At 45.6% G+C, this 21874-nt stretch overlaps 2 protein-coding genes and 1 non-coding gene across 5 annotated transcripts; 1 reads left to right on the forward strand and 2 right to left on the reverse strand.

Annotated features, from left to right (window-relative positions):
- Positions 1 to 6747: 6747 nt before the first annotated feature.
- Positions 6748 to 6819, reverse strand: TRNAE-UUC (transfer RNA glutamic acid (anticodon UUC)). The gene has a single exon. It is a non-coding gene; the product is annotated as a tRNA-Glu (tRNA).
- A 714-nt stretch (positions 6820 to 7533) lies between these two features.
- CCDC115 (coiled-coil domain containing 115) lies at positions 7534 to 11641 on the reverse strand. 2 transcript variants are annotated; one of them, XM_019968749.2, is made up of 5 exons: positions 11500 to 11641; positions 11317 to 11420; positions 11146 to 11228; positions 10400 to 10531; positions 7534 to 8891 (listed from the first exon to the last, which is right to left on the reverse strand). In XM_019968749.2, exons 1-5 carry the CDS (start codon positions 11608 to 11610, stop codon positions 8779 to 8781), a joined length of 543 nt encoding a protein of 180 aa, XP_019824308.2. In that variant the 5' UTR covers positions 11611 to 11641; the 3' UTR covers positions 7534 to 8778. The 2 variants fall into 2 exon arrangements, with proteins under 2 accessions (XP_019824308.2, XP_019824305.2); XM_019968746.2 differs by having other exon boundaries at positions 10400 to 10546.
- Positions 11642 to 11723: 82 nt separating this feature from the next.
- Positions 11724 to 16776, forward strand: IMP4 (IMP U3 small nucleolar ribonucleoprotein 4). 2 transcript variants are annotated; one of them, XM_019968729.2, is made up of 10 exons: positions 11724 to 11857; positions 12298 to 12389; positions 12536 to 12644; positions 14454 to 14537; positions 15232 to 15341; positions 15417 to 15549; positions 15635 to 15789; positions 15880 to 15974; positions 16094 to 16167; positions 16249 to 16776. In XM_019968729.2, the coding sequence occupies exons 2-10, from the start codon at positions 12387 to 12389 to the stop codon at positions 16359 to 16361; spliced, it is 876 nt and encodes a 291-aa protein (XP_019824288.2). In that variant the 5' UTR covers positions 11724 to 11857; positions 12298 to 12386; the 3' UTR covers positions 16362 to 16776. The 2 variants fall into 2 exon arrangements, with proteins under 2 accessions (XP_019824288.2, XP_070657573.1); XM_070801472.1 differs by having other exon boundaries at positions 15635 to 15781; positions 15858 to 15974.
- Positions 16777 to 21874: the final 5098 nt, after the last annotated feature.

Below are 21874 nucleotides of genomic sequence, written 5' to 3' on the forward strand. Positions count from 1 at the left end.
CCAAAAAGATGTCCTTTTCATTATAGGGGACTGGAATGCAAAAGTAGGAAGTAAAGAAACACCTGGAGTAACAGGCAAATTTGGCCTTGGAATACGGAATGAAGCAGGGCAAAGACTAATAGAGTTTGGCCAAGAAAATGCACTTGTCATAACAAACACCCTCTTCCAACAACACAAGAGAAGACTCTATACATGGACATCACCAGATGGTCAACACCGAAATCAGATTGATTATATTCTTTGCAGCCAAAGATGGAGAAGCTCTATGCAGTCAGCAAAAACAAGACCAGGAGCTGACTGTGGCTCAGACCATGAACTCCTTATTGCTAAATTCAGACTTAAATTGAAGAAAGTAGGGAAAACCACTAGACCATTCAGGTATGACCTAAATCAAATCCCTTATGATTATACAGTGGAAGTGAGAAATAGATTTAAGGGACTAGATCTGATAGATAGAATGCCTGATGAACCATGGAATGAGGTTCGTGACATTGTACAGGAGACAGGGATCAAGACCATCCCCATGGAAAAGAAATGCAAAAAAGCAAAATGGCTGTCTGGGGAGGCCTTACAAATAGCTGTGAAAAGAAGAGAAGCGAAAAGCAAATGTGAAAAGGAAAGATATAAACATCTGAATGCAGAGTTCCAAAGAATAGTAAGAAGAGATAAGAAAGCCTTTCTTCAGCCATCAATGCAAAGAAATAGAGGAAAACAACAGAATGGGAAAGACTAGGGATCTCTTCAAGAAAATCACAGATACCAAAGGAACATTTCATGCAAAGATGGGCTCGATAAAGGACAGAAATGGTATGGACCTAACAGAAGCAGAAGATATTAAGAAGAGATAGCAAGAATACACAGAAGAACTGTACAAAAAAGATCTTCACGACCCAGATAATCACGATGATGTGATCACTGACCTAGAGCCAGACATCCTGGAATGTGAAGTCAAGTGGGCCTTAGAAAGCATCACTACGAACAAAGCTAGTGGAGGTGATGGAATTCCAGTTAAGCTATTCCAAATCCTGAAAGATGATGCTGTGAAAGTGCTGCACTCAATCTGCCAGCAAATTTGGAAAACTCAGCAGTGGCCACAGGACTGGAAAAGGGCAGTTTTCATTCCAATCCCAAAGAAAGGCAATGCCAAAGAATTCTCAAACTACCGCACAATTGCACTCATCTCACACGCTAGTAAAGTAATGCTCAAAATTCTCCAAGCCAGGCTTCAGCAATATGTGAACTGTGAACTTCCTGATGTTCAAGCTGGTTTTAGAGGAACCAGAGATCAAATTGCTAACATCCGCTGGATCATGGAAAAAGCAAGAGAGTTCCAGAAAAGCATCTATTTCTGCTTTATTGACTATGCCAAAGCCTTTGACTGTGTGGATCACAATGAACTGTGGAAAATTTTGAAAGAGATGGGAATACCAGATCACCTGATCTGCCTCTTGAGAAATTTGTATGCAGGTCAGGAAGCAACAGTTAGAACTGGACATGGAACAACAGACTGGTTCTAAATAGGAAAAGGAGAACATCAAGGCTGTATATTGTCACCCTGTTTATTTAACTTATATGCAGAGTACATCATGAGAAACGCGGACTGGAAGAAACACAAGCTGGAATCAAGATTGCCGGGAGAAATATCAATAACCTCAGATATTCAGATGACACCACCCTTAAGGCAGAAAGTGAAGAGGAACTAAAAAGCCTCTTGATCAAAGTGAAAGTGGAGAGTGAAAAAGTTGGCTTAAAGCTCAACATTCAGAAAACTAAGATCATGGCATCTGGTCCCAATACTTCATGGGAAATAGATGGGGAAACAGTGGAAACAGTGTCAGACTTTATTTGTCTGGGCTCCAAAATCACTACAGATGGTGACTGCAGCCATGAAATGAAAAGACACTTACTCCTTGGAAGGAAAGTTATGACCAACCTAGATAGCATATTCAAAAGCAGAGACATTACTTTGTCAACAAAGGTCCATCTAGTCAAGGCTATGGTTTTTCCTGTGGTCATGTATGGATGTGAGAGTTGGACTGTGAAGAAGGCTGAGCGCCGAAGAATTGGTGCTTTTGAACTGTGGTGTTGGAGAAGACTCTTGAGAGTCCCTTGGACTGCAAGGAGATCCAACCAGTCCATTCTGAAGGAGATTAGCCCTGGATGTTCTTTGGAAAGAATGATGTTAAAGCTGAAACTCCAGTACTTTGGCCACCTCATGTGAAGTGTTGACTCATTGGAAAAGACTCTGATGCTGGGAGGGATTGGGGGCAAGAGGAGAAGGGGACGACAGAGGATGAGATGGCTGGATGGCGTCACTGACTCGATGGACGTGAGTCTGAGTGAACTCCGGGAGTTGGTGATGGACAGGGAGGCCTGCCATGCTGCGATTCATGGGGTCGCAAAGAGTCGGACACGACTGAGCAACTGATCTGATCTGATCTGATGCAATATTGTTCTTTACAGCTTCGTACTTTACTTCTATCACCAGTCACATCCACAACTGGGTGTTGTTTTTGCTTTGGCTCCATCTCTCCATTTTTTCTGGAGTTATTTCTCCACTGATCTCCAGTAGCGTATTGGGCACCTACCGACCTGGGGAGTTCACCTTTCAGTGTCCTATCTTTTCACCTTTTCATACTGTTCATGGGGTTCTCAAGGCAAGAACACTAAAGTGGTTTGCCATTTCCTTCTCCAATGGACCACATTTTGTCAGAACTCTCCACCATGACCCGTCCGTCTTGGGTGGCCCTACAATGGCATGGCTCATAGTTTCATTGAATTAGACTAGACTGTGGTCCGTGTGATCAGTTTGATTAGTTTTCTGTGAGTGTGGTTTTCATTCTGTTGGCCCTCTGATGGATAAGAATCTTATGGAAGCTTTCTGATGAGAGAGACTGACTGAGGGGGAATCTGGGTCTTGTTTTGATGGGCAGGGCCATGCTCAGTAAATCCTTAATCCAATTTCTGTTCATGGGTGGGGCTGTGTTTCCTCTCTGTTGTTTGATCTGAGGCCGAACTATGGTGGAGGTAATGAATATAATGGCAACTTCCTTCAAAACGTCCCATGCATACACTGCTGAAATGAGTGCCCCTGCCCCCATGGCAGGCCACTGCTGACCCAAACCTCCACAGGAGACGCTCAAGCACTGTTCTGGCTCAGTCTCTGTGAAGTCTCTGGGTCCTGGTGCACACAAGGTTTGTTTGGGCCCTCCGAGTGTCAAACAAACTAAAATGGACTGGAATGGGTGAATTTAACTCAGACGACTATTATACCTACTACTGTGGGCAAGAATCCCTTAGAAGAAATGGAATAGCCACCACAGTCAACAAAAGAGTCCGAAATGCAGTCCTTGGATGCAATCTTAAAAACCACAGAATGATCTCTGTTCATTTCCAAGGCAAACCATTAAATATCACGGTAATCCAAGTCTATGCCCCAACCAATAATGCTGAAGAAGCTGAAGTTGAACGGTTCTATGAAGACCTACAAGACCTTCTAGAACTAACACCCAAAAGAGATATCCTTTTCATTATAGGGGCTTGGAATGCAAAAGTAGGAAGTCAAGAAACACCTGTAGTAACAGGCAAATTTGGCCTTGGAGTACAAAATGAAGCAAGGCAAAGGCTAACAGAGTTTTTCCAAGTGAACACACTGGTCATAGCAAACACCCTCTTCCAATAACACAAGAGAAGACTCTACACATGGACATCACCAGATGGTCAATACTGAAATCAGATTGATTGTATTCTTTGCAGCCAAAGTTGGAGAAGCTCTATATACTCAGCAAAAACAAGACCAGGAGCTGACTGTGGCTCAGATCATGAACTCTTTATTGCCAAATTCAGACTCAAATTGAAGAAAGGAGGGAAAACCACTAGACCATTCAGGTATGACCTAAAGCAAATCCCTTATGATTATACAGTGAAAGTGAAGGCGCTCAGTCATGTCCGACTCTTTGCGACCCCATGGACTGTAGCCTACCAGGCTCCTCTGTCCATGGAATATTCCAGGCAAAAGTACTGGAGTGGGTTGCCATTTGCTTCTCCAGGGGATCTTCCTGACCCAGGGATTGAAACTGGGTCCCCCGCATTGCAGGCAGACGCTTCACCATCTGAGCCATCCATAACTAGGAGGATTATACAGTAGAAGTGACAAGTTCAAAGGATTAAATCTAATGAGTGCCTGAAGAACTATGGATGGAGGTTTGGGACAGTGTACAGGAGGCAGTGGTCGAGAACATCCTCAAGAAAAAGAAATGCAAAAAGCAAAATGGTTGTCTGAGGAGGCCTCACAAATAGCTGAGAAAAGAAGAGAAGCAAAAGGCAAAGGAGAAAAGGAAAGATATAAGCATCTGAATGCAGAGTTCCAAAGAATAGCAAGGAGAGATAAGAAAGCCTTCCTCAGTAATCAATGCAAACAAATAGAGGAAAACAATAGAATGGGAAAGACTAGAGATCACTTCAAGAAAATTAGAGATATATCAAGGGAACATTTCATGCAAAGACGAACACAATTAAGGACAGAAATGGTATGGACCTTACAGAAGCAGAAGATATTAAGAGCAGTTGGCAAGAATACACAGAAGAACTGTACAAAAAAGATCTTAATGACCCAGATAACCATGATGGTGTGATTACTCACCTATAGCCAGACATCCTGGATTGTGAAGTCAAGTGGGCCTTAGGAAGCATTACCTAACAAACCTAGTGGAGGTGACAGAATTCTAGCTGAGCTGTTTCAAATACTAAAGGATGATGCTGTGAAAGTGCTGCACTCAATATGCCAGCAAATTTGGAAAAACCAGCAGTGGCTACAGGACTGGAAAAGGGCAGTTTTCATTCCAATCGCAAAGAAAGGCAATGACAAAGAATGTGCAAACTACTACACAAGTGCACTCGTCTTACATGCTAGCAAAGTAATGCCGAAAATTCTCCAAGTGAGGCTTCAACCGTATATGAACTGAGAATTTCCAGATGTTCAAGCTGGATCTAGAAAAGGAAGAGGAACCAGAGATCATATTGCCAACATCCATCCACTGGATCATCGAAAAAGCATGAGAATTCCAGAAAAACATCTACTTCTGCTTTATTGATTACGCCAAAGCCTTTGACTGTGTGGATCACAACACACTATGGAAAATTCTTAAAGAGATGGGAATACCAGACCACCTGACCTGCCTCTTGAGAAACCTACATGCAGGTCAGGAAGCAACATTTAGAATGGACATGGAACAACAGACTGGTTCCAAATAGGAAAAGGATTATGTCAAGGCTGTATTTTGTCACCCTGCTTATTTAACTTATATGCAGACTACATCATGAGAAACGCTGGGCTGGAAGAAGCACAAGCTGGAATCAAGATTGCCGGGAGAAATATCAATAACCTCAGATATGCAGATGACACCATCCTTATGGCAGAAAGTGAAGAGGAACTAAAAAGCCTCTTGATGAAAGTGAAGGTGGAGAGTGAAAAAGTTGGCTTAAAGCTCAACATTCAGAAAACTAAGATCATGGCATCTGGTCCCATCACTTCATGGGAAATAGATGGGGAAACAGTGGAAACAGTGTCACACTTTATTTTTTGGGCTCCAAAATCACTACAGATGGTGACTGCAGCCATGGAATTAAAAGACGCTTACTCCTTGGAAGGAAAGTTATGACCAACCTAGATAGCATTTTGAAAAGCAGAGACATTACTTTGCCAACAAAGGTCTGTCTAGTCAAGGCTATGGTTTTTCCAGTGGTCATGTATGGATGTGAGAGTTGGACTGTGAAGAAAGCTGAGCGCCGAAGAATTGATGCTTTTGAACTGTGGTGTTGGAGAAGACTCTTGAGAGTCCCTTGGACTGCAAGGAGATCCAACCAGTCCATTCTAAAGGAGATCAGTCCTGGATGTTCTTTGGAAGGACTGATGCTAAAGCTGAAACTCCAGTACTTTGGCCACCTCATGCGAAGAGTTGACTCACTGGAAAAAGACTCTGATGCTGGGAGGGATTGGGGGCAGGAGGAGAAGGGGACGACAGAGGATGAGATGGCTGGATGGCATCACCGACTCGATGGACGTGAGTCTGAGTGAACTCTGGGAGTTGGTGATGGACAGGGAGGCCTGGCGTGCTGCAGTTCATGGGGTCGCAAAGAGTTAGACACGACTGAGCGCCTGAACTGAACTGCACTGAGCCTTCCTGCCTGTTACCCTCTCACCAGGAACCCCAGCCACTGGATCACAGGAGGAACACAGCAGCCACAGGACTAAGAAAGTTAAAATTTTCAGGAAACTCTCCAGTTCCTCCCCGCACCCAGCCCATCGCCCCTCCGCGGACTCAGGTCAGCAGCAGCTCACCCTTGGGCTTGCCGGCAGTCTCTTGGGCCAATCTGCAGCGGTGGGGCTCCACCTCTCCTTGCCGCACAGCCCTTCAGGGAGGAGCCGGAGAGCAGGGACGCTCTGCGCAGCGAAGGTTTAATATTTAAAAATTAAATATTTAATATGTAAACAATAATATTAATTCTGTAGTATTAAGGTACTGTATTATATAGCAGTATATAAGGTATCTTATGTAACTCAGTGTTAGAGAACAACTAGCTAATAATGTGATGAAAATTGACAATGATTAAAACATTTAAGAATGGGCCCCGGAGCTTCCTGGGCATCGATTTCGCTAGGATTAAATGGAAAGAAACAGTTAATTTGACTTGAGACGTACTAAAGGCAAAAAACTAAAACTTTGGCAAATAAAAAGATATTCTTAGTTCCCATACCGGGAGTCGAACCCGGGCCGCCTGGGTGAAAACCAGGAATCCTAACCGCTAGACCATATGGGAACCACTGAAAGTATTTCTCTCTTATTCATATATATATCCTCTGTGTCAGCCTGTCGTCAGCTCATCCACACGCCTGCGCACTTCAGGCTTTGCGTGCACTTGTAGCATTTCGGCCTGACTGAGGCTGCGCGAGCCCGGCTCCGCCTCCGCAGTGTTTGTCAGCACGTCCGGGCGTCTCTTGAAGGGAGGGATTCTTACTCCCGAAAGCGCCCTCTAGAACCCGAGCGAGGGTGGGTGACGAGGCGCTTGTAACCGCCTTGGACCTTGAGCGCCCTCGAAGCCTAGTTTCAAACAGTAAATGAAGGAGGGCTATTGCTTGACCTTCGTTGTCAACTGACGTCTAAAACAAAAGACTTCTCTCCCCGTGGCCACTCCCCTCCCCGGGTGTTCACCTTCGCTCATTTTGGCTAGAGAATCTCTGAAATGCAACCTTTGTGTTGGGGGAGGGATGCCCTTTTCCCCTCCAGTCACCTGTTTCCATTTGAGTGCTTCAATTAAGCTTTTCACAAACAAAGGTAGGGTGCCCCCTCTCCAAATTTCCTCCAATCCAACCAGAAAATTTGCCCTACTGCGATTTCACTTTCATGCATTGGAGAAGGAAATGGCAAGCCACTCCAGTGTTCTTGCCTGGAGAATCCCAGGGATGGGGGAGCCTGGTGGGCTGCCCTCTCTGGGGTCGAACAGAGTCGGACACGACTGAAGCAACTTAGCAGCAGCGATTCAAGTATATTTTTATTAAAGTCTCAAGAATTAAAACACTGTGGTACCTGTGTCTTAACTTCCATTAAGATCAATGAAAAAAATGGAAATGCCAAAATATGGTAGGGGTATACAACACTGGGATTAATCGAAAGAAAAGGGTGGCATTTCAAATCAGCGCTAAGGATGGTCCACTGTATGAACTATGGTAGAAAAGAAGAAGTTGAGTGCAGGACTCACCCTATACTTCACTTGAATACAAAAGTTCTTGAGGAAAACCCTGGAGAATTCTATTATCCCATCAACTGCAATCCCAAAGCCAGAAATCATAAAATAGCTACCTGATAATTTCAACTGTTCTAAGAAACTTGATTTAAACACAAGAGCTGAGAGAGCTTTCACCTTACTCATTACACTATTCAACTGTTCTGTGCAGTTTAATGCAATGTGTTTTATAATAAAAAGTTAAAAAAAAAACAACCCACCATAAATGAAGTTAAAACACAAAAACTGGGAAAAAAGATACAGCTCATATTATAAACAAAAAACTAACATCCCCCATAAGCTCCTAGAAACTGCTAAAAATATCAACAAGCCCACAGAAAAATGAAGCCAGGACACAGAGTTTCTGGCCCCTCAACAAATTAAAAGACTCATTCTTGAAAGGCAGTCTTTTAAAAACCTGAATGGTCTTTTGAAAGAGTTCCCTTGAAAATTTAGGTCAGATCCTTTTTACTTTCTGGCTTAAAACCTACTAAGCATTTCCCATCTACTCAGATACATGTGTTTTTCTATCAATGCAGAATCATTCTGTCCTGATCTGTGTAGCTATGTATGTTTTTTGCCCCCCATCAAAGTCAGTTTTAAGGATCTGGAGAAACTGAAGCACCTACTTCTTGTCCTTCTCTGCCACTAGCTGTGTAGTATTTCATCCAGTAATGAAAAACCACAGCTAATTGATGCGTGAAGTTGTTATTGTTCAATAATATGAACTAACCTAACGGCTTTGTGACTGTTCCACATGGATGTGTCCTGGGACAATGTGAGTTTACAAGTGGTTTCACAGTAGTAACCTTGAACATTATGCAGTTTGCCTCTTCAGACTTTCCCACCTAACAAAGTTGGAAACATGCAGACCAGAGAAGTATTAAGGAGCAGGAGCTAGTTGGGGTGGCGGGCAATCTGTGAAGGAGGAAGGGCTGATAAGGGAGCCACATCGAAGAATAGCTGTTCCCACTGCCTTGCTTCTGTGGTGACAGGTCAGGGAGCCCTGGGTTCTAGCTGCTTGAGTTTCTCCTGGAGTTCCTGGAGCTGGCTTTGACCCCAGGTGATGCGGCTCTGAAGGCTGGCCATGTCCGCAGCCAGCTGCAGACCTAGAGGACGAGAAGAGATTGTCACTGTGGTATTTATGGTGCCACATGTCTCAAGGGGCTCTGGACACCCTCAGGCCACTCTGGCCTTCAAACTATTCCTAAAACATTCCAGGTACAGCTGGCATTGACTCCTTGAGAACCTCACTGGACTCATACTCTCAAGTTCTTCAGGTCATTGCTAAAATGTCACCTCCCCCTCAAATTTCCTTGACCCTCTTATAGCAACCACCACGAACTAAAAATTCACAGATTATAACATAGTCTCTGTCCTTATCATTCCTTCTTTTCTCCATTATCACAGGCCCTCACTACTCTTGCCCTCTCTCCTTCTACTTGTTTTCTCTGCCCCCAAGACTGGTCCACTTTCTGGATCCGCACCTATGTTGCTTCCACTTGATACCTCTCCTAGAATAGCTGCTGGGAAGTCCTCTGGGCCGTCCACACCACCCAGTCCACTGGCCAGTCCTGTCTTCTGCCATACTGTCTGGTCACACTGATCACTCCCTCCAGATAACACTTTACCCTCCTGATGTTGCTTCTGCCCCACTCCTTAGTCTTCTTGACAGGCCTCTTCCCTTCTTTTCCCCTTACTTCCTGTTCACATTCCTGGGACCTCTGCTGACCTCATCCCATTTCAACTTTAATGCTGTGGCTGTGTCAGCGAAACCAGTGTTATGCAGTGAGCTCTCAAATCTCTCTCTCCAGTCCAGGCCTCTTCCAAACTCCAGATACATGTACCCAACTATCCACTCAAAATCTCCACCATACCAGGAACATACCCCACATCACTCCTGACTCTACCTCAGCTGCTGCTCTGTGGCCCTCCCACCTCACCTTCTCAGGCATTCTGACTACAGACTGGGCGCATCCTTCACTGCTCTCCTTCCCTTACTCCTGAATTGATCTATCAGTAAATCCTGTGGTTTCCACTCAAAAAAACATGCAGTTCCACCCCCCCAACCCCCCCACTTATCCTGTCTTCCATTGTCCACACCACCTCCACTCTTGCCCACTGGCCTCCTCTCTGCCATATCAGATGTAGCATCACCTCAGAGATCTGCCCTGGATGGTCCCTGGCACCTAGAACACTGTTCCCCCAGATCACCAACAAAGGTCTTTCCTTCATCTCCTCAGAGGCCTTTCCAGGCTACCAAATACATAACAGCTCCCCTAGGCTATGCCATCCATTGCACTCTCTCTACTTTATTTTTTCGTAGCAACTTTCATTGCCTGGTATTTTATTTAGGGCCTACTTATTTGTTTTCATGCATGTTGTTTTTCTGCACTCAATAAAGATCCCATGAGGGTGTTATACCTTTTGTTTCCTGCTGTATCCCCAGCACCTCCTATGAACCTGAACTCTGCCAACAGCCAATAAATGTTTTTTTTAAAAAATAGTAGGTGTGCAACAAGTCTGAAATGGAGAAAACCTGCAAAGCCTTTTGCAGACTAATCCCAAGCCTGGCATTAGCACTCACGGTAGATAGGTCCCTTTCAGGGTCACTCACCCTCCCGGAAGCTGGCTTGAGCTTGTCGCAGACTGTGAGGAACCAGGATTCCAAACCATTTCAAAGGGTTCTGGGGAGCTGGGGAGGAGTCTGGCTCTGGGGTCCTTGGGAGACCCTTGCGCCTGCGCAGAGCTGAAGAAAGAAAGGCTAGGGGTCTTGTTATTAATACCTGGCCGTCTTCTTGGCGACAATGTTAAACTCGATCTAAGCTCAAGATCCCAGAAAATACCAACTGTTGCAAAATTCGTTTTATGTTTCGGAAAACACCTTATTACAAGGAACTACCCTTCCCCTTGTGTCTGTCCACTCTTTTTTACTGACTGTCATAAAACCAGCAAATGACCCCCCTTGTTTTCCTGTGAAAAAGGTACACAAACTTCTGCCAATTTGCCTGAATCTGCTGAAAAGTCAGACACACCCTTCAACTCCCCATTGTCTCATGAATGATTAACTGGGATTAGAAATTTGTCCCCCTTAAACTAGCTAGACACAGAAATAAACATCTTCTGTTCAGCTGAGACTTCCTCTGACTGCAAAACAATTCTAACGGTAAGGGACCTCGCCCATAACTTTCTATTCCCCCTATAAATCTAAGGCAAAAATACCTCTCTGCTGAGATATTCTGATCTTCAAAATTGGGGCGCGCTCTATCGCAACAGCCTAAATAAAATCATCTCCTCAGACGTCCCATGCATTTTGTCTTTTATATGGGAAGGGACCCTAGGGGAAGAAGAGGGGGAGCTCACCTGCCTCGCGGGATCCCACCTCCTCTGGAGTCTGGGTGCCCGCTCTCACCATCCAGAACTTCTGGAGTCCGTCCTGAGACTCGCTACAGAACGAGAAGGGAGATTGGACCTTTGGCGGCCCCGGCCCGGCCCTCTGCCCGCCCACCCGCTGCAGCATGCAAGGCTCCTCACCTGGTGCCGACGCGGACCTGGGGCTCCATGTGGGACGCATACTGCAGGGGCCCTACTGACTTGGCACCCATGGCATAGCGCGCTTTGGACAGCGAGAGCCAGCCCTGGGAAGAGAGAAGAGAGAGGTGAAACAAAGTAACTTTCATGCGCCGCCCAGCCCGCCCTCCCGCCCGAAGCTCCCACCTCCTCCACCCGGGCGTTTAGCGCCTGCCGCTTCGCCTCCAGTTGCTCCAGGTCTCCGAGGAGCTGCAGGAGAACAAAGTCCACCTCGGCCCGCAGATCCCGAGAAGCCATCTGCTTCGCAGAGTCGAGAGCCGGCTCCTGACAGGTCGCCCAATCAGTGTCCGCAGTCCTAGCAGGACAGCCAATAGGCGTGCGAGGCCCGCCCTCTCGGGGGCGTTCCCAGTCGTGGGTGGATTGTGGCTGGCTGCTTTGCGCTTTTCAGGATCAGCGCGGCCTCAGAGCTGCGACCCTGGAAGTGATAACCTTCGTCAGGCAAGCATCCGAAGGGCACCAGCCACCCGGACAGTCGGCAAGAGCTGTGGGTATCTCCGAATCACTTCTGGAAGCGGCCGCGATTTAAACATAGGGTTGTCGGGGTGGCGATGAAACGAGGCGTCCATTTTAGAGGGGCGGCTTTAATTTCAGAATGGGCGGGTAGGCGATCATCTGGTCAATCGCTGTACAGCTTTTACAGCTGCTGGAGCTACAGTTATGATTATTTTAGGGACTCCTCACCTTCAAACGAACATTAGCCTCCTCGCCGTAGGTAGTGAAGCCGGGCTGTCGCCTTTATTAACTGCCGGTCTAAGTCACGTGACAGCACCTTGCTTCCCTATCCTGCCTATTGGTTGCTTCAGTGAGCACGCGCTTCAGTCTGGCCAATCGCTTTGCTACTCCCACCTTCTGTTCGCCATTTTAACTTCGGGCATTGTAGGAATCAGCGGAATCTAGTGAGGTCTCTACCGACTTTTGGTTAAGGGCGGAAGCGAGGACCGCGGAGGCGAGGACTGCGTTGCGCAAGCGGTATCCAAAGATTCTCCTGGACCCACGTGGAAGTTGCCCTCAGGATGGTAAGGAGGGATGTTTTAAACTCCTGTTTTGGAGGTCGGGGGCTAGTGGAGGCTGGGGTTGTGGCCGGTGGGGTCGGGGCGTATGTTTCTGGAGTCTGCTTTGCTTGGAGAAAACGGGTCGTCTGAATGGGCCCGCTCTTCCCCAGCTGCGCCGCGAGGCCCGCCTTCGCCGCGAGTACCTGTACCGCAAGGCACGAGAGGAGGCTGAGCGAACGGCCCAGGAGAGGAAGGACAAGGTTCGGCGCGCGCTTGAGGGTACGTGTGTCCCCCGCTTTCCGATCTTTTCTAGAGACCTTAGTTTTAAAACCCAACGGGAAACAGGCCCCAAAGCTGTAAAAGGCGTTTAATTAGCATTTACTTGTGTTAGAGTGGTGAGTATTTTTTCACGTATTTACTGGTCATTTCCCTTAACTGTTCGATCTTCTTCATGGTTTGCAAATGTTCCTTTCAAGATCGTATGAATTACTTGTCATTTATGTTACAGTATCCAGATTTTACAGCTTGCTTATTAATTTTATTTACAGTGTCTTTGTTGTTTAGTCGCTAAGTTGCAGTGTCTAGGCCTTTCCAGATTTAAACATTTCACGTGGTCCTATACATATTTCCCCTGCATCGTTTCTGTTCTTGCTACTTGTTGTCACTACAAGGTAATATCTGATTGTCCTTTACTGTTGTTACAAGTCCCTTGTATTTGAAAACTGTTAATTCGTGTAGAACTTAGTTTTATTTGCGTTGTAAATTAGGAATTTAACTTTGCAATATTTTGCCCACTTTCCATTTGCACTGCTGTTAAAAGAGTCTGTCATACGTGCCTGATTGGAAATGCTTTATTTATATGTATCTTGTTGGTTCTTGTGTTGGTGGAGCTCTGTTTCCTGATAGTACATCAACTCAGTACCTCCGTTTTAAATTCACTTTGATGGGCTTAGGTTTTAGACATGTAAAGTATGTGTATGTATATTTATGTCAAGCATAATGTAATACAGAGCTTCTCAGCGCTAGTGGTAAAAGAATATACCCTGCTGATGCAAGAGGTGTGTGTTCGAACCCGGAGGAGGAAATGGCAACTCACTCCAGTATCCTTGCCTGGAAAATTCCAGGGACAGAGGAACCTGGCGGACTGCTGCCCATGGATCCCGTAGAGAGTCTGTTGGGACTGAGCTCCTGATGTAATGACCTATCTGCTCACATTAAGAAATGAAAATGATAAATATATTGAAGTTTAGAAATATTTCCCCCGACCTAGAGAACCACAGTATTAAATATTGATTAAAAATAAGCCATTTCCTTCCTCTTCTTTTTTTCCTGTATCATGCTTGTTTGTAATATTAAATCATATTGGTTGATTTTAGGTAGTATTAGGTTTTGTGTATTCTTTTGCCACATTATGTTTTTGTTTGGCATCGTTACTAAGATCCATTGAGTGTAGGTGGGGCTCCTGCAGGTAAATATTCCACAGGGTCTTCATCCAATTCCCTGTGGGGGGTGGACAGCTTATTTTTAGTTTGCGTCAGCCCTGCTGCCGTGAACACTGTCTTCAGTATGCCAGAGTTTGTCCAGGGTATGTTAGAGAGAAGTGCGGGCTTCAAGGACATGCTCCAAAGTGGGCACGGCCACACAGCCCAGCCCTTCTGCCAGATCCAGCTTTAGTTCACAGAGGGAACCTCTGACCCAGAGCATCACGATGAAGGATTTTAATGTCAGAGGGTTTGAGGGTTTCTGATCCACCTCCATATAGAATGAGTAGTTTCCATTTATTTTTTTAACATTGTTAATTTTTTTTCTGACTACAAAGGGAATGCATACTTGTGGTTAGATATTTTAGAAAACTCTCAAGTCTTGACACTCAGGACCCACAGTAAATGAAATCACCTATAAACACTCTTAACAAGGTGGCATATAGCCAAAAAATAATTGTTTCATTACCACATCCACCTCTAATTAAATATCAGCTGTCTGCTCAGAAAGGAGTAAAGGGGTGTTTTCCTATCAAGTTTGTACAGTGTTGTAAAAACTGAAGGTTCTATGCATGTCTCTCTCAACCTCTCTGTCTTCCCCCTGCAGAGAACCGCCTGATTCCCACCGAGTTACGCAGGGAAGCTCTGGCCTTACAGGGGTCCCTGGAGTTTGACGATGCCGGCGGTGAAGGTGACCTTCCCGGACTCTATGGGCCAGCTTCTCTTCCTGCACTTGAGCCCACTAAGTTCCGTGTCATTCCTGAGACACCTTGAAGAAAGGCTGTGAAGCTCCTGATCCTGAAATGGTCTTCCTGGCACCCTTGTGGCTGTGCACAGATGACACCTCAGGGGCCCTCTCACTGAGTGCTCCCAATTCTGTTTACATGGCACAGTATTACCCCACTTTGTACTTTGTTTTGTCTGTTAATTGGCCCTCTCACTAGGAATGTAGGTTCTGCTGGGACAGAACAGTGTCATTTTATTCGTGTTCTCAGCTACCAGGACTTCATTGGTATCCAGATGTTTGATTCATTCCGTTATTCAACAAATATGAAAGGAATCACAGCATAAATATTTGTTGTGAGGTAAAGGAGTCTGTTACTATGGGCCTTAATAGAATCTGGACTTGTGCTAACATGGCAGCTACTTGTTCCATGTGATTACCGGAGCTTAAATGAACTAAAATCAAATAGATTCAGTTCCTCAATCACACTTGTGCTTGTAGCCAGTTTGGCCAGGGGCCACCCTGTTGCCCAGAGCAGGTACAGAGCATTTCCATTCTTGAAGGTATTGTCAGACAGTGTTCTGGGTGGATTTGGCCACCGCACGTTAGCATTTCACTTCCCTCGGCAATATTGTGTTCTCGTGCCTCATGCTCCTAACAGGTGTGACCAACCACGTAGATGATGAGTATCGTTGGGCAGGGGTTGAGGATCCCAAGGTCATGATTACTACCTCCCGAGATCCCAGTTCCCGCCTTAAGATGTTTGCAAAGGTATGACGACAGGCGTGAGTGGGAGGTGTTCAGACACTCGGAGCCCCATCCTAACCAGAGGGAGTTCACATGCAGGAGCTGAAGTTGGTGTTCCCTGGTGCCCAGCGCATGAACCGTGGCCGGCATGAGGTAGGAGCTCTGGTGCGAGCCTGCAAAGCCAATGGGGTCACTGACCTGCTGGTTGTCCACGAGCATCGAGGCACACCCGGTAAGGCTGGTGGGAGGGAGCTCGGTGCTGCGAGGGTGGCTGGGTAGGAGCAGAGGGTCTCTAACGGCTTGTGTGGCCCTGCCAGTGGGGCTCATTGTCAGCCACCTGCCCTTTGGCCCAACTGCATACTTCACACTGTGCAACGTAGTCATGAGGCATGACATCCCTGACCTGGGCACTGCATCAGAGGCCAAACCTCACCTCATCATGCATGGTTTCTCCTCCCGCCTGGGTAAGCGGGTGAGTCTGTGGCCATGGGCTGGGGGCTGAGGGCTGAGGGCTGGGGGGTGCTAGGCCAGGCATTTTAGGCTTTTCTTCCTGCTGCCCTAGGTCTCTGACATACTCCGCTACCTGTTCCCTGTGCCCAAAGATGACAGCCACCGGGTTATCACCTTCGCCAACCAGGACGACTACATCTCCTTCCGGTAGGTCTGTTGGCTGGGCTCAAGTGATGTCCCCACCTTTATGTCCCTGTACTGTTTGTTGTTTATCCTGCAGCTGCTCCCTGCCTCCGCTCAACCCTGCCCTGTCCCCTTTGCCCCAGGCACCATGTATACAAGAAGACCAACCACCGCAATGTGGAGCTGACCGAGGTTGGGCCGCGCTTTGAGCTGAAGTGTGAGTTTGGGGCTTTCTCCTACATCTGGTGGTGGGCAGTGCTGGATATGTAGGTGACTATATCGCATCCCCTTCCCCCAGTGTACATGATCCGCCTGGGCACGCTGGAACAGGAGGCCACTGCAGACGTAGAGTGGCGCTGGCACCCCTACACCAACACCGCACACAAGAGAGTCTTCCTGAGTGCTGAGTAGCCCACTCACTAATGAGGATGTGGACCTGGACCTGGGAGGTGGGGAGAGGTCAGATAAAATCTAGTTGCTGTAGCACCGTGTTTACCTCTTAAGTGGTCAGGGCAGGTCTCTCGGGTTGAGTGTGAAAGGTGTGGGGGTCTCCTCAGGTGCGGACCTGGCAGCTCTGGGACGTCCTCAGGCCCGGTAGTGACATTGTGTGTAGGACAAGGCAGACCTGATCCAGTGACTAGCTCCTGTGCTGTTGGGAGGGTTTGCTGCTACCCTGGGAGATCTGGTGCTGCTGTTAGTGGCCGTGTACATTCATCATCTGGGAATGGGAATAAAAGTGTGAGCACAGAAGTCTCACAGCAGAGGGTCGCCCTGGGGACCAGCTTTCAGCCAGGGCAGGCAGAAAATAAACAAGATGTAAACCATGTATTCATTTCATTGTGGTCGCCTTTGAGTGTAATTCAAGTTCTTCAGAGAACCCAGTGCACTTGGGTTCACAAGCAGGGGGAAGCTTTATGTGGCCATCTTTCCCTTTAAGGATCTCTTTAGAATCTCCCTAGATTACCGAGGATCTCTCTTAAGTTATCAAGGATGTCTGGTATGTGAATTCACCACTTTTTGCTGGGCACAGACTCAACTTGTTTCCTGTTTTAACAACCACAAACATTGCTTCAGGAACACTGAACATAATGTCTGTGCATATTTATGCAAGTACATCTGATGAGTAAACTGCTGCAAGTGGAACTTTGTCTTGAAAATGATTATAGATGCTGCTGAATTGTCCTCTAAAAGACTGTCTCTTCCAGCCACCGTCAGTAGATCTGAGTGTTTCCTGTGTCCTTGTCATAACTGGGGACTGTCAGACTTGGTCAAGCTCTAGGTGCAAAATTGTTCCTCAACTGAATGTATTTTTAAAATTATAACAGATGCTAGTGTTAGTTGCTCAGTCATGTCTGACTCTTTGCAACCCCATGGACCGTAGCCCACTTGGCTCCTCTGTCCATGGGATTCTCCAGGCAAGAATACTGGAGAGGATAGCCATGCCCTCCTCCAGGGGATATTCCTGAGCCAAGGAATTGAACCCGGGTGTGCTGCATTGCAGGCGGCTTCTTTACCATCTAATCCACTAGGGAAGCTCGTAATAGATGTCATAAATATTCAAATATTCATTGGCTATATGTGTGTTCTCTGAGATCCGTTAGCTCTTTATAGAAAGTTGTTTACCTCTATGTTGATAGATTGTTTTAAGTCTTTTAATTGTGGAGAATTCCAAAATAAGAGCAGAGAGGACTGTACAGTGAGTCCATGAAGCCCATCTCATTGACCAGTATCCTGGTGGCTCAGAAGTAAAGAATCCGCCTGCCAATGCAGGACACAGGGGAGACGCAGGAGCCACAGGTTTGATCCCTGAGTCAGGAACATCCTCTACAGAAGAAAATGGCAACCCACTCTAATATTCTTGCCTGAGAAATGTCTTGGATCGAGGAGCCTGGCCAGCTACAGTCCATGGGGTCGCAAAGGATTTAGCAACTAAACAACAACCCACTTTGTAGCTGCACCCTCTCCCTATATCTACTCCACTTATTTTGAAGCAAATCCCAGATGCATATCATTTCATCCAAAAATATTTCCATATAGCTCTAAAAAATAAGACTCAACAAAAGTAATATAGCACTGTCACACTTAAAAAAATCAATAGTTATTCCAGATTCTACTCTACATATCCAGTTAATGTTCAGTTTTCCCTGATATGGTATGTTCATTTGAACCAGGATACAACTTAGGTGCATTTCATTGCAAATGGTTGACAATTCTCTTGTCCTTTTTAAAACAGCTTTATTGAGATATAATGCATGTCAGCACCATTCATCTGTTTAAAGTATACAGTTAAATATTTTTTAATTATATTCACAGGGTTGTACAGTCATCACCACAATCTAATTTTAGGCCATTTTTGTCCCTTCTAAAGAAACGCCGTGCTCTTTAGCTGTCACTTCCCATTCCTTTCCAATCTTCTCCCAACTCTCAGCACCTTGTAACCACTCATCTACTTTTGGTCTCTGTAGACTTGCCTACTCTGGACATTCCATAGGAACTGTGATAGAGAAGAATCTTGTATTCCATTACAAGTTATTCACTAAAGGGATGTTGCCTCCACAAGCTTAAATTATACATAATGGCCCATCTCTGGGAACCTTGCTTCCAGGTAATGAGTGTTAGGCTGAAATACCTTTGTTTAGCTCCAGGAAACCTCCTGACCAGGCCCAGCTGTGAGTAACTGCAGGGAGGAAGAAATTAACCCATCCCCTCTGGAGGCGAATGGGAACCAGGAAGTGTTTGACTTTTCTCCCTCCCCTTTTGGTGTAAAGGAGCCTGAATTCAGACACAGGAAAGATGGTTCAAACCCATTATCTTCGTTTGCTGGCTTTCTGAATAAAGTGTATTCCTTGTCTCAGTGACTCATCTCTTGAACCTGCCTGTTGTGCAGCGAGCTTAGTATGAGCTTACACTCGGTAACGGAATGGAATCATACAATTTGTAGTGTTTTGTGACTGGCTTCTGTTGACTAAAGAATAGTCACAACCTGAGCATAATAAGTTATTTTATTTGGTGGGAATGTTTAGGACTTCAAGCCCGGAAACAGCATCTCAGGTAGCCCTGAGGAACTGTTCTGAAGAGGCTGGAGAGGGAGGCAGGCATATATATAGAAGTTTGAAACAAAGAGGGCAGGCAGTCTGAACATCAAAGATTATTGTTAATTAAGGAAAACCGGATGTCTCAAGGAATTTAGTGCTCTTCTTTATATGGGAAGATGCAAGTTTCTGGGGTCACTGAACTCTTTCCTTTCATATGCACTTCTGCTATCTGGGACCAAATCCTGCAATCTTCCTTTTTGAGTGTTCACATTTTTAATTCCTCTTTCACTGTAAGGGGTAACAGAAGACTGCTACTTTTGCTTACATCCAGCAACTCCACCCCCACCCCACCCCAGGCTCCTTAGCAATCACTGTGGGGCGGGGTAGCAGGATCTACTGGATCACAGGCATTGTTTTCCCTTTTGGGAGCTCTCATTCACGTTTAGAAGCCTGAAATCACTGATGGCAGTGACATTCTTGCCTACTGATAAGGCAGGAAATATTTCACACTTCTCAGTGTTGTTTTCAAAATTTATGTTGTAGTATCTAGTTCATTCCTCTTTGTTGCTAAATAGTATTCTATTATATGTGTAGGTAAGGTGACCGTGGCAGTCAGGCAGAGAAAGATACATTGTAGGAAGAGAGGAACGGATCTACCTTAGAAACCAGTGCTCTCCCTTTATAGCCAACCTTTCTTATACCCTATCGATGGGAAATTATGCCTCGAAGGGAGGAGTCCTTAGTTAAGCTCACAGCTGGGGTCTTGTGATCTTGAATTCGGAGGGTTCTCACGGTCGGGTGGTCATGTTTCAGTTTTCAGTTCAGTCACTCAGTCATGTCTGACTGTGACCCCATGGACTGCAGCACGCCAGGCCTCCCTGTCCATCCCCAACTCCCAGAGTTTACTCAGACTCATGTCCGTCGAGTCCGTGATGCCATCCAACCATCTCATCCTCTGTCGTCTCCTTCTCCTCAATCTTTTCAATCTTTTCCAGCATCAGGGACTTTCCCAAGAGTCACTTCTTTGCATCAGGTGGGCAAAGTATTGGAGTTTGAGCTTCAGCATCAGTCCTTCCAGTGAATATTCAGGGTTGATTTCCTTTAGGATGGACTAGTTGGATCTCCTTGCAGTCCAAGGGACTCTCAAGAGTTCTCTGACACTACAGTTCAAAAGCATCAATTCTGCGCTCAGCTTCCTTTATAGTCCAACTCTCACATCCATACCTAACTACTGGAAACACCATAGCTTTGACTAGACGGACCTTTGTTGGCAAAGAAATGTCTCTGTTTTTTAATATGCTGTCTAGGTTGGTCATAACTTTTCTTCCAAGGAGCAAGTGTCTTATTTTCATGGCTGCAGTCACCATCTGCAGTGATTTTGGAGCCCCCGAAAATAAAGTCTGTCACTGTTTCCACTGTTTTCCCATCTGTTTGGTATGAAATGATGGGACCAGATGCCATGATCTTCGTTTTCTGAATGTTGAGCTTAAAGCCAACTTTTTCACTCTCTTCTTTCACTTTCATCAAGAGGCTCTTTAGTTCTTTTTCAGTTTCTGCCATAAGGGTGGTGTCATCTGCATATCTCAGGTTATTGATATTTATCCTAGCAATCTTGATTCCAGTTTGAGCTTCCTCCAGCCCAGTGTTTCTCATGATGTACTCTGCATATAAGTTAATTAGGGTGACAATATACAGCCTTGACATATTCCTTTCCCTATTTGGAACCATTCTTGTTCCATGTCCGGTTCTAACTGTTGCTTCCTGACCTGCATACAGATTTCTTAAGAGGCAGGCCAGGTGTCTGGTATTCCCATCTCTAAGGATTTTCCAGTTTCTTGTGATCCACATAGTCAAAGGCTTTGGCATAGTCAATAAAGCAGAAATAGATGTTTTTCTGGAACTCTCTTGCTTATTTGATGGTCCAGCGGATGTTGGCAATTTGATGTCTGGTTCTTCTTCCTTTTATAAAACTAGCTTCAACGTCTGGAAGTTCATGGTTCACATACTGTCTTGGAGAATTTTGAGCATTACTTTCCTTGCCATGTGAGATGAGTGCAGTTATGCGGTCGTTTGAGCATTCTTCGGTATTGCCTTTCTTTGGGATTGGAATGAAAACTGACCTTTTCCAGTCCTGTGGCCACTGCTGAGTTTTCCAAATTTGTGGGCATATTGAGTGCACCACTTTCACAGCATCATCTTCCAGGATTTGAAATAGCTCAACTGGAATCCCATCACCTCCACTAGCTTTGTTCATAGTGACACTTCCTAAGGCCTGCTTGACTTTGCATTCCAGGACGTCTGGCTCTAGGTGAGTGATCATACCATCATGATTATCTGGGTTGCGACAATCTTTTCTTGCCATCTCTTAATATCATTGCTTCTGTTAGGTCCATACCATTTCTGTCCTTTATCAAGCCCATCTTTGCATGAAATGTTGCCTTGGTATCTCTGATTTTCTTGAAGAGATCTCTAGTCTTTCCCATTCTGTTGTTTTCCTCTATTTCTTTGCACTGATCACTGAGGAATGCTTTTTTCTCTCCTTACTGTTCTTTGAAACTCTGCATTCAAATGGGTGTATCTCGCCTTTTCTCCTTTGCCTTTTGCTTCTCTTCTTTTCATAGCTGTTTGTAAGGCCTCCTCGGACAGCCATTTTTCTTTTTTGCATTTGTTTTTTTTTGGAGATGGTCTTGATCCCTGACTCCTGTACGATGTCCCAAACCTCCACAGTTCTTCAGGCACTCTATCAGATCTAATCCCTTGAATCTGTTTGTCACTTCCACTGTATAATTGTAAGGGATTTGATTTAGGTCATACCTGAATGATCTAGTGGTTTTCCCTACTTTCTTCAATTTAAGTCTGAATTTGGCAATAAGAAGTTCATGATCTGAG

Source organism: Bos indicus, chromosome 2, assembly GCF_029378745.1.
Source record: "Bos indicus isolate NIAB-ARS_2022 breed Sahiwal x Tharparkar chromosome 2, NIAB-ARS_B.indTharparkar_mat_pri_1.0, whole genome shotgun sequence".
Lineage (NCBI taxonomy): Eukaryota > Metazoa > Chordata > Mammalia > Artiodactyla > Bovidae > Bos > Bos indicus.

Excerpts from the sequence above, each read along its gene's own strand:
- CCDC115 (XM_019968746.2), bottom strand. The coding sequence starts at position 11,610 with ATGGCTTCTCGGGATCTGCGGGCCGAGGTGGACTTTGTTCTCCTGCAG. Across the intron at positions 11,421-11,499 it reads TAAACGCCCGGGTGGAGGAG|GGCTGGCTCTCGCTGTCCAA; the intron begins GTGGGAGCTTCG and ends CTCTCTTCCCAG. Across the intron at positions 8,892-10,399 it reads TCAAGCCAGCTTCCGGGAGG|GTCTGCAGCTGGCTGCGGAC; the intron begins GTGAGTGACCCT and ends CTCGTCCTCTAG.
- IMP4 (XM_019968729.2), top strand. Across the intron at positions 12,645-14,453 it reads GGTTCGGCGCGCGCTTGAGG|AGAACCGCCTGATTCCCACC; the intron begins GTACGTGTGTCC and ends TTCCCCCTGCAG. Across the intron at positions 16,168-16,248 it reads GCCGCGCTTTGAGCTGAAGT|TGTACATGATCCGCCTGGGC; the intron begins GTGAGTTTGGGG and ends CCCTTCCCCCAG.